Below are 12,451 nucleotides of genomic sequence, written 5' to 3' on the forward strand. Positions count from 1 at the left end.
CCTATATTCTAAAAGATTACAATAACCTGTCAGCTACTATATGGATGCAAGTACACGTTTGCACGTACACACATTAATGCTTCACATAATTATCTCGGTTTCTTTGGAATAAAGATGGTATCTGGTGTCGATTTCTAATGACAAACAAAACTTTTGCTCTTTTAAAGGCATACACAGGACCGAGGTTTAATTCTTACCATGACCCATCCATCACGTCATCTTTATTGCAAAACGCACACCAGTCATAACTAACACTCTTCAGAGAGCAAATGTATTGAAACGTTTAAAGGAACCCTCCAGATGATTTTCAGACTTTTACACTTGAACAACTCTAAATTAGTTATACTGAGTACAGAGTTTCAGAACTCATAGTGATTGGGATGAGGAATAAGAATGTTTTCAAAATTTATAGCAAATTGCAATGAACAAGGATGATGACATGGCAGCCTCACCATAAGAATGCATGAGTTAGGGCTCAAGGAAGCAGAACAAAAGAAGAAGGCATGCGTATAAAAGTAGATTCTAAAAAGGTAAAACAGTTAATCAAGCGGTGTTGTAATGAATTACACTGCTACATTGTAATTTGTTCAAGACTTTTCAGAGCATTGGTTTCTCTGCTCAAGGACCACAATAAATTCCACAAATCTATACACGGAGCTGTTGATTTATGTACAACATGATGTGAAATGTTGAAAATCGTCTGGAATGCCCCTTTTAAAATGCCCCTTTTAAAAATCACACACGAGGTTTTGCTTTTACAACCAACTCCTTGTGACCTGGACAATCTAACACTCCTCACTATGGTGTCCTTCTTAAATCTGTATCCGAAGTGGCAGAAAACGGGGTCATCCCAAGAGACCGACACCCACGAGTTCGACATTGAAAACAGGTCCATGAGTCATACAGCTCAAGACTCGAGAGTCATACAGCCCATGAGTTCGACACTAGGCAAATAAAGCCCATGAGTTCGACACTAGGTAAAACAGCCCATGAGTTCGAAAGATACAACACGGGGCTCAATGTGTCGGTCTCGTGGGCTTTGCTTGCTTAGTGTCGAACTCATGGGCTGTATGACTCGTGAGCTGTATAACTCGTGAGCTGTATGACTCGTGGGTGTCGGTCTCGTGACTTTCACCCCAGAAAACACCCGTGTCGACGACATAGATGATGTAAATAATTATAGACAAATTTTCACTTGTGTTAATGATAATAATATGCTTTCCCTAGACCTGTTGTTGCGGTCTGCCTTTGATATTCTCAAAGCCTTCTTGACAAAGTGAATCATATTCCTCAAACTCTTGACACTGAAATTTTTCACTGGTCTTTCTGCATTCGACAAAACAACATAATGTTTGCGGTATACTTTCACTAAACGAAGTTCGCGTCAGGATGATTATCGTTCCCTTTTGGTCTCGGAATGAAGCAAAGTTAACGCGACGTGCATGGCCTTCAGAAATCACTGAAAAATGGGGAACCTCAATATAAACAATAGTCATCGCATCTCAGTTAATTGGTTGTCATTATTAGAGCAGCTAAAGCATTGGGCCCCTGAATATTAGGCACACATGATTTTTAGCTCTTTCCTCTGACCTGCTGACCAAAGGCTACTAACATTAAGAATAGGCCTGATAGGAGACGATGAACCTCTCTACCTTCCATTTAATGTTTTGTTCTATTTTCCGATGAGTTCGGAAAATCAGGAAGCTATCAATCTTTGCACTTATGCCGATGATAGCCACTTTATTGCGGCACAGGAGCAGAGTGCGATGAAGGGGGAAAAGTGGGTAACAAATCTTGTGTCCGAGATGATTATTGAGTTTTTTGTCCATCACCTGCCATGCTGCGCACGGCTTGAGCTTCCATCATCACCCAGGCTCGCATAGTCGGCCTGATGAGATTCGCCCATAAAAGAGAGGGCCCAGGCCCCCGCAAAATCCGGGTGAGATACTGTAATGAATGTCATTAATGACAGGCCACCTCGCCTTAAAGGCAGGGTGTTTAGGGCAGCAGCTGAGGCGATGGTGGCGGTGGGGGGGGGGGGGGAGGAGGAGGAGGGGATGCTATCGGCTATCTATGAGGGAGAGAGGAATAGAAACAGAAGCACAGTGAAAGGAACTGGGAGAGATAGGAACACCAACAGGTAATGTGTTCGAATCCTTTTTTTTTTTCAAAAAAAAAATAATTGCAAGCCAACATAATGTATTTTCTCTTTTCGCTTTTGCCAAACTGCATCTTTTGGACTAAAATATCAGAAAGATCGCTACAGTATATATCTATCTATCTATATATATATGTATATATATATATATATATATATATTGTATAGACTGAGTCTTATTTAATGGATTTTCTGATCGAATTCAACATCTTTCAAATAAGAATTCGTAAATTATTTTAGCGATTTTAGATTATTTTAAAATAATCCTGTAAATTCTGAAGTTTTCTTTTTGATTAAGATCGTTTGTGAGGCCGATCTATCTCGTAATTTCCTTCAAACAACATCTTCTAAAACTTAAGCATTCACTTATTCCTATGCGATATAGAATTCAAGAGACAGATAATTACATGTCTATAACGCACTCAGCCTCCAGCAACAAAGAAAGGGCACATTGCATAAAATGTCGATGGCAGATAAAAAGATCGCGTTAAAGAAGATGGCGGGAAAATTCGTAGGGAATAAATCACACCCCCTAAAAAAATCTGCTCCTAGCATTAGGGGATTCGAATGATGGAAGACGGAAGAAGTAAAAGACAGAGGAGAAAGCTGTAAACAGTGAAAAGGGAACGACGAGTCAAGATGAAGATGGTAAAATTAGTTAAATTCCCTATTAGATGGGTCTCAAGTGAGTCAGTGTAACCTGTATGTGGAAATCACTGTGAGGCAGGTGAAAGCGCCCAGATCAAAGAAATGAGCAAACAAGACACTCATGCGGGGGAAAGCACACACACACACACACACACACACACACACACACACACACACACACGCACACACACACATACACATACACACACACACACACGCACACAAGGCTCCCGGTCTGCTACTATTGGTCTGCTACTATTGAAAGTTTCTACAAACCAATCGCTGGCTAAATTTGTACAAAACGTGTTAGCCATTAAAATCCAAGCGATGATTATTGCCGGATTCCATATTGCGGATACTGACCTAACAATAATGTATCCTGAGCGAGATAGAGGTTGATATCCGAAACAGACTAAAGAAAAGAAATTGTTTGACATTATACTGCTTGAAAAATCTATTTACTCAGTATTCTTCTATCCAGGGTAGTCATGTTGTCAGAACCGCTTGTTCAGAGAACTCTGTATATTTCCAGGTACCCATTTTTACGTCTGCGGTGCTACGAACGAAACAGTTATTGTCCAAGCGTGCGGCCACACGGCATAATTATGATTCTTTATTTGAAATTTACCTACAAGAATTTAGCTTGTGGGAATCTTACTTCGGAGTAAGATGTGAACACATATTGAGACAATGGAGTGAAAAGACATTGGAGAGATCGAAAGAGGGAGAAAGATAGAAAAAAAATATCGATATGGAAGATTGATAGAACAGACACAAGAAGGCCAAGAAGAAGATACTGTCCTGGTGGGGTGGACTTCAAATACGCGGAGATGCTTTATAAAGCAACAAAGCTTTAGTGAAAAATCAAAGGAATAAGAAGAAACCTTTAGAATCCAATGACGATAAACTGGTTACCACGTATGATAGAGAAAGAACGCATGCCAAATTCCTTTTATCACATGAAATTGATGAAAACTAAATATCCATCAACACCGTTGAAAAAAAAAAATATGGTAACAAGACGAGGTTAGCAAATAGCAGCTATTGATATTATATACGTTGTAACATTTATTGATCATTCCTATGTAGAAGGAAAGAAAGGTTATCTCACCTTTAGATTTTGAATACTTTACAAGTAAAATTGCAATGACTCCATTAACAAAAGCGGAAGCACAATTTATTTTCGCGGGTAAAACAACAGCAGCAATGATGGAAACTGTAAACCACGGTAAATGATACATGGTTAAGAAAGTTTGTCTACAGCTATAAAATTAGAGCAGACATGCTAGCAGACATGCATAGAACACACACACACACACACACACACACACACACACACACACGAACATACACGTATACACATATAGTCATGCACGTACATAATAATATCATTATATATCAACAAGGGCAGTATATAATATATTCCATCGAGTGATGTTCGCATGACTTTCATGATACCGTATTGACCGCACACAAGCAATAAATAATATATTATGTTATGCATCATATTTTAGTATATAATGATCCAGTATAAGTACAATCTTTATTTTGCAGTGTATTATGATACAGAGCTGATGTCATTGCCAATGTATTTCTGTTATAGGGTGGACAGTATATAATCGTCAGTTATGTATGATATGCCAGTACCTACCGTTGTGGAAGAAGCATACTACATGCAAGCTCAACTGCTCAGTTATGACTTATTGAAATTCCATGTTTATTTTCGGCTTCTTAAGAGATGTTTACAAGACACAAATTGACTTATTGACATTAGCATTCCCCATTCTGTCAGGGCATTCAACCGCATGGTAAACAGGTCACCCTGGATGGAGGGATTCAGATGTTTGGCGGGATAAATCTGCAGAGCTAAGAACGTGGGTTGTATTGGAAATGGCACGGGTATAGACCTCGACAATTTTTATTGTATGCTCGACTTATATGGCTTGATGACATGAAGGAGAACATGAAGATTCCGTGGATTTTGTAGGAAATGAAAGTCGACAATCGGATTTCCAGTACCTATTACACAAAGCAATTCAGGAAGCAAAAAATAACTCTGATTTTGAAAAAAAAAACAACAAACAAACAAACAAACACACACACATACATAAACTGCCCAAAGCAAAACAAGAAAAAAAAAAGAATAGAAATGAACACATTCACTCCAGAAGCGCTTGGTTGAGTGGATTGACATGACCATTATTATTATAGAACTGACACAAAAGCATTCTACAGACAATATTTAAAGCACAATCTGTTGAAATTTAACATGTGTCTTTGCATATATAAATTAGTGATATTACCAAGTTCAAAGTATTTCATTTCATGCATATAGGCCGGATTTGTCACTGGTTCAATATTCATTTTTTTTTTTTTAGATTGTTAGTTGCTGAGGTAATTTTACTTAGTTTGTACAAAACTTCATACTTAAAACTAAATACTTAAAGAAAATAGTATTGCCATCTTTGGGCCCCAAGTATGAGATTAATTGTAACAATGTATTACCTCTTCCCCCCACCCCCCCCCCCCCATCAAAAAGGAAAGGAAAGGAAACCCGAAAAATTACCACTACCATTTTATTTTTGATGGTCAAGTCTGAAATAGGAGATTTTCAGCTTCAGATATGAGTTACAGCTAAAAAGTAGTTGATTCCATCCAACCCGAATAAATGACGGAAACTCAAACGGTGAGGAATCCTGGTTTGAGAAAGGAGGCATTAAGGTGGTTTATTCAGTGCAGTGAGTCACATAATATTGTGTGTGTAATTAGATGCGTACTTAAAACTCCATGACAACCACAGTAAAGAGATGATCAGATCAGATTGAAACGAAAAACTCGATACACTCAATGTTTAATTCAGGACTATATCAAAGTTTTCAAGCTACTACGGACTGTCTGCATAGATTCTGGAAGTTTTCGCGTACAATTTCATTTGAATCATGGGTGAAAAATGGGGAGAATCAGTTTAGGACAGAACAAAACACAGGGTTAGACAATAAATTTCTACTTACAAGTAACTCCATGCTTCCACGTCAGAAAAACAAACAAACAACAAACTGGATACCAAGATAAAGTGGAGCTGCTTAGCATGCATATTTTCATCTCTATGCTTAAAGACCAACCAACGTGATGTTTTTTGTTTATTTGTTTGTCTGTTTGTTTGTTTGTTTTTACGGATGTTGTGATGCGGGGTCACAGTTTTTAAAGACAGAGGAACATTCGTACTGAAAAAAAAAAAATCAACGTGAATGCACTTACATGACATGCCGGACGTCTATTCAATCATTCAAACACACCCACCCCCCCCCCCCACACACACACACACACACGCACACGCACACACCCACATGAATAAAGGCTCTGTCTTAAGGTCTCTAAGGGAATGTATAGGATTCACAGACTACCAAGTAAAATGCCTAGGTAGAGACATTTTCAAGCGGTATTAAAATAGTCAGAAAATTGATATTCTTGCTGCTCTGTTTGAAACAAAATAATGTCATGCACATTAAACATTCATTGTACGTTAGCCCATCGAGGTCGTTGCCCAGATGAATATTCAAAAGGGGCTAGACAAGGCTTTTTGTTTTAACTTGGAAATCCTTACTGCCTTTTCTCAGAATCGCGCTTAACCCCTCTCCATCCCACCCCCAAAAAACAACAACAGCAAAACCAAAAACACAAAACCAAAAAAGAGTATGAATCTCCTACTCTGTCTCTACTCCCGTCAAAAATAGCTCTCTTAGAGGGGTGATTTTTAACCCAAAGTGGACTCAAGAGCTTTTCTTGGTATTCTAGAAGAAGTCTCCAATGACTCATATCACGGATGATTGGGTTTAGCGAAAGCTATTCTGGATTGTGGCTTTTGTGTGTGTTCTGAATACATCCTACAGATCTTTGTGTACAAAAAAAAAAAAAAAAAACCCACACACAACAAAAACGATTTAGAACCACAACAAAAGAAAACACATACAAATAGACATACCCTCCCCCCTATACACACACACACACACACACACACACACACACACACACACACACACACACAGAAAGTAAAACCACGGAAAACCATCAATCCCCCTCCAGTTGTACATTTTGTTATCTATTCAAATGATACAATTTTTTTTTGAACTGCTTGTATGTTTGTATTTTTCGCTCTTTCCTTTCGCATAATTCTTGGATACATACCTTTAAACTGAAAACAGACAAAAGTAATGCAGCTTTATCACATCTACACATTGACTTGAGGGAAATATGAAGTAGAAGAAAGTAACAAAAACGTCCGTGATGTAATTCGTTGCCACAGGAAGAAACTTTTTGTTTGTTCGATACTTTATCTTTAATTAAGTTCTCACATTACTCAACCAAGGACTTTTATTTGCTTCATATTTGGCATGGTGGATAACGACGTCGGTGTTTAAGTACACCTTCTTATAATTGATCTTCAATAGCCTCTTTTGGGCAATAAACACATAAAAACACCTCTTTTCTCTATGTGCACGTATTTTGTCACTCTACTGAACCACAACTTCACACTTCGATTTGGTTTTCTTCGGTGCAAAGTTGACACATAGTAGTTCTCAGAAGCCGTAAAATGGGGTACAACAATAGGCCCACGCGGACGTATAGATCTAGGGTGATAAAAAGTCGTGTTTTAATGTGAGTTTACTTTGTGGACAAGGATATTGCGCTGGGCGAAAGTTCAATAAGATACGCTTCATAGGTTTCATTTTTTCTTTTTTCTGGGTTTCAGTTTTATGGGTCCTTCGGGTGATTTTTATTGACCATTGTAAGATCTCTAAAGCAACATGGGGGCGATCTAGGGAGACACAATGTGTTTATCAGTCAGAAGACATGATAATTTGATTTACAAGACACGGCGATAATCTAGGGCATTTTCTTGAAAATCTTTTACATATATTCATTAAAAAAAAAAACTACAAAAAGATAGATACAACCATGAAACTATAAAGAAAGGCTTTTTCCCGGAACGTATAAAATATCATGATTGTAAGCACGTTATGTCGTCAAACTTGACATATTTAGGTATACATTGCTTTCATGATGTGTTTGCATTTTTCAAAAGCGACTGAAAATAATCTTATGTGGAAGTCACCTTCAGAGGAACAATAAACCTGAATTGCTACATAAATTACAATGGTTCTTGAAGGAGTAAAAATGCACTGATTTCTCTTTAATGAATATTATTCTTTCAATTGCATCATAACGGACATAGACACGTTCCCCTCTCAATTTTTTTGATTTTTGAACTATACTGTTCACTTTGGGTTGACAGTCAAGATAAAGCTTAGCTTTATAATGCGTTATGATATATATATATATATATATTTGGCAAAGAATGCGAATTTCGTCAGAAGGAAAAGAAATTATGCAGGAAATTATGTTAAACTCTTTACGTTGTTTGTCAACATAATGCGGTACGATAGGAACCCCGTGTTTCTGATCGATATTGATTTGAATTGGCTTTGATTCTTTAACTGAATTTAATGAAATATTCCTACACAGGTCTAGATGGCATTGTTCAACTGCAATTTAATGATAATACCTGCTATATAGCCGGGATGGAGAAGGGGGGGGGGGGGGATTCTATACTCGCTTTTCCCTTGCGAAGACTGTCGCCCAATCTGTTTGCATTGTATGCGTGACGGCATAATAGCGCCTGTCACACATTGCACGGATTTTAAACATCTGACAGGTTTGTGAAACTTCATCGATCTAATGCTAGATGATTACCGCCTTCACTGGCTGTCTTTTACTATACCACCAATGCAAATAATGCATCGTGTTGGCATTTCGTAGAATCTTTTACCTCTTGCCTGCGTTTCCGAGGAAGCAGCACATCTTTTCCAACTCGGAATTCTTAAAAGTTAGTGGTAGGTTGTATCTTTTGCGCCTTGACAGCGCTAAAATAGCCTATATTATAGCGAAACAAGTCGTAATGTGGCCGGACAAACATCGCTAAGTGTTTCGGAAATGCCAATCTAGCACAACGATGTGTTTATTAGTGTTATGGTTCGCATCTGGCATTGTTTTTGTGCGTTACACACATCTGAAGTTGTGCGGGGAAGCCGATTGAAATTCAGAATTTGTTTGGGAGACATTCCTGTGACAAGCAGCTGACGCAAAACTGCGGCCTGTCGGCGCCTTGACCTTCCGGTCGCGTGGACAGCCTTAACCGCGGCCAAAAAAGAATTGAGAGCGTCTTTGTAATGGAAAGTGGGTTCTTTGCTCGCGCGCTGAGTGTGTCTAAACAGTGAAAACTATCGAGGTGTCTGCTGTAATGGGCCCGCTCTTGCATAATGTATAGGGAGACAGTAATGACGGCGTGTTTTGTTGGCTCTTTTACAGCCTGATTTGGACAAGAGGGTGATGGTTACTGACCTTCGTATCATGCCCTCCTGAACAGACACGGAGGGCTTGGTCTTAATACACCGACACCTTGGTTTCTATTTGCATGGAAACGTTAGCCTGAGAAAGCTTGCAGTCATGTTTAAATTAGTCGTCGGTTCACAGAACGACATCAAGGAGGAGCTGCGCTGCAGTGTGCAACCACATCAACCTCCCGACACCGTCTTCTCAAAAAGAAGGTGGGGAGAAAATGCGGGAAACAGAGGGAAGTTTCTTACCCTATATAGTAAAACTGCTCAAAGTAAAAGCAAATACGACAAACTAAAGACGTTATGTCAATTCTTTTGTCTATGTCGACGTCTTCGTGGTTTTGTCTCTAGCACTCCCCTAAGCTCCGAAACACTATACCATGCGGACATCTCTTTACGAGATTACAGGATAGAATAGGAGTAATCGATATTCCTCATGGAAAATGAATACCGTGATGGACATCATATTTGTGACGGAGCAATAGTTAGAAGCATATTCTCCCGGACAAACAAAAAAAAAAAACAAAAAAAAAACTTTGAATTACGAGGTATAGTCATCTTGGAGTGAAGCATGTTGGCCGCTTGCACTCTTTAGACACAAAGATGCAGAGGACGCTGATTAAAGGAACAGAGAGACCAGTTTACCGTTACTCTATCTACATAATGCAATGTCCTCACCCTTTAAATGCGATACACACACATACACGCGCGCGCACACACACATACACACACATACACATTAGTTGTGACAGTTTGTGCATGGTTATCTTTCCAATTCAAACGATGATCGTATGGCGTGTGTGCATGACATATTCTTATGACTGGTGAGTTGTGATTGGTGGACTTTAAACAAAGTTGAAGTTCATTGCACGTCAAAGAATATTGTTTTCAGAGGAGCCCTGTGTTAAGGGGATTTCCAGACGATTTACATATAATTTCACATCATGTAGTCCCTACAAAAATCGATAGTGCCATATTGCAAGTATAGATTTGTGGAAGTTAGTGTGGTCCCTGAGCAGATAGACCAATACCCTGAAAAGCCAAAAATATATTACACTGAACGAGGATGATGACGCGGGAGGCTCACATAATAATTATTCCAGTCATGTAGCAATGTAATTCCACTACAATACCACTTGCTCAACAAATTCACCTGTGCGGGATTTATGTATGTTTTCTTCTTTTGATCTCCTTCCTAGAGCACCCAATCGTGCATTTTAATGTTATGAGTTATTATGAATTCTGCAAACATTCGTATTCCTCATCAAAGTCACAATGAATTCTAAAACTCTGTACCCAATATATGTGATTTATAGATACTCAAGTGCAAAAGTCTGAAAATCATCTCTAGGTCTCGTGTACATGAATAAGAAGTCATTTGAAGTTTATGGCAAATTGTGTGATAGATCGTGCATGTCTTCGTCTTTTGTTCTCCTTCCGAGAGCACCCAATCGGGCACTTTAATGTTATGAATTATTATGAATTTTGAAAACATTCGTATTCCTCATCAAAGTCACAATTATATGTCCTGAAACTCTGTACCCAATATATATTATGCAATTTATTGATACTCAAATGCAAAAGTCTGAAAATTATCTGGGAGTCGTCTTTAGTATGAATAAGAAGTCATTTGAAGTTTATGGCAAATTGCGTGATAGATGATGCATGTTTTCTTCTTTAAATAAATTTGTTCTCCTTCCTGGAGCATCCAATCATGCATTTTTAATGTCATGAATTATTATAAATTTTGAAAACATTCATATTCCTCATCAAAGTCACAATATACTCTGAAACTCTGTACCCAATATATGCAATTTACAGATACTCAAATGCAAAAATCTGAAAATTATCTGGAGGTCTTCTTTAGTATGAATAAGAAGTCATTTGAAGTTTATGGCACATTAAGTGATAGATGGTGAATGCTTTGAGAATGCACCATTGAAGAATGTCATCATGTTCTTTAAACGCGTATTACCATTAATAGCCAACAAAAATCTAATTTTACACAACCGACGTAAAACCACACTTTCTCCACAGTGGGTGATATGGGGGGGGGGGGGCACGCCCCCTTTAATTTTGTTGAAATAAAAGAAATAAAAAGTAAAATTGAAAATGGCGTGATTTTTTTTTTTTTGTGCTTGTCAGCCGAGGATTCCCGGAAGTGTTTTTTTTTTTCTTTCTTTCTTTTTTTGCTTGTCAGCTGATTAAACCCGGAAGAGGCACCAGAAATAATAAAAGTCATAGCGCCCTCCACGTTCTACTTGGTTTGTACTTGGTGAAAGAAATAATAATGCATAGATATTGTATGATAGAGGGACTAAAGACATGAACGAAAAACACTTGTAATATACACAACTACATAATTTACATATTTTTTATCTTTCTATAATCTTCTCAGATCATCCATGACTTCGGCGCGAGGAACGGGCTCGATCTGCGGTAGATGTGAAGTTCGGCGTGCAGCGCTTGTCGGAGTTAGATGGTGAAATATCTGTACATAAGAAACGCTCGATTTCTTCTTTCGCCCCCTCAAGAAATAAATGGTATCTGAAATTTGAACGTTACATGATTATGACATGATTTTCTGAGGAGAGACGATCCTGTGTCTCGGGTATGAGATTATTTCATTTAATGGCAGCTTGTGCTCCTTTTTCAATGGTTTTTATGGAAAACACACACCCATTATAAATTAAACTTCAAATTTCTTTCACACCCTGGGAAAAAAATCTTACGTCTTATATTATATTCAAATGTTGTTGTTTTTTTTCCTAGAATCTTAGCTTTAGTTGCTGTTGGTTATTAGCTTTAGAACTACACTCAAGAAAGGGTAATTTTGTAATCTACAGGAGAAAATGAAATAAATAATTGAACTGAATTGATACTGAAATTCAAAAACAAAAGAGCAATCAAGTTTACTTTATTATTTCAGCAGAATGTAAATGATAAATAACAAAGGTCGTGAAGAACAAAACAAAACAAAACAAACAAACAAAAACCTTCGGCAACGGATTATAGCAAGGCTATTTTCGTTAGACGCTTTTTTTTCCCCGAATGACCCAGCAGACTGGAGAAAAAAAAAAAAAAAAAAACCCTGCCAATTACGGCTGAACAGGTTACAATGCATTTTCACGTATTAACCTGTGACATGTGTCTATACAGTCCTCCGTGTGGTTCAAAGGGCGGAAATAGATAATAACAACGACCAATGAGGAACAACTTTCCGAAGACCAGACAATCAGGTTGTAAACAA

At 38.1% G+C, this 12,451-nt stretch overlaps 1 protein-coding gene across 1 annotated transcript in view; it reads left to right on the plus strand.

Moving 5' to 3' along the window:
• The window catches only part of LOC140238098 (uncharacterized), a 56,022-nt gene extending 44,080 nt beyond the window's left edge, over positions 1-11,942 (plus strand). The window contains exon 5 of the mRNA XM_072318027.1: positions 11,600-11,942. Coding sequence (XP_072174128.1) covers positions 11,600-11,644 — 45 coding nt within the window. The 3' untranslated portion in view covers positions 11,645-11,942. The remainder of the gene's footprint in view (positions 1-11,599) is intronic.
• The last annotated feature ends 509 nt before the right edge of the window (positions 11,943-12,451 follow it).

This window comes from Diadema setosum, chromosome 14 (genome assembly GCF_964275005.1).
Source record: "Diadema setosum chromosome 14, eeDiaSeto1, whole genome shotgun sequence".
NCBI lineage: Eukaryota > Metazoa > Echinodermata > Echinoidea > Diadematoida > Diadematidae > Diadema > Diadema setosum.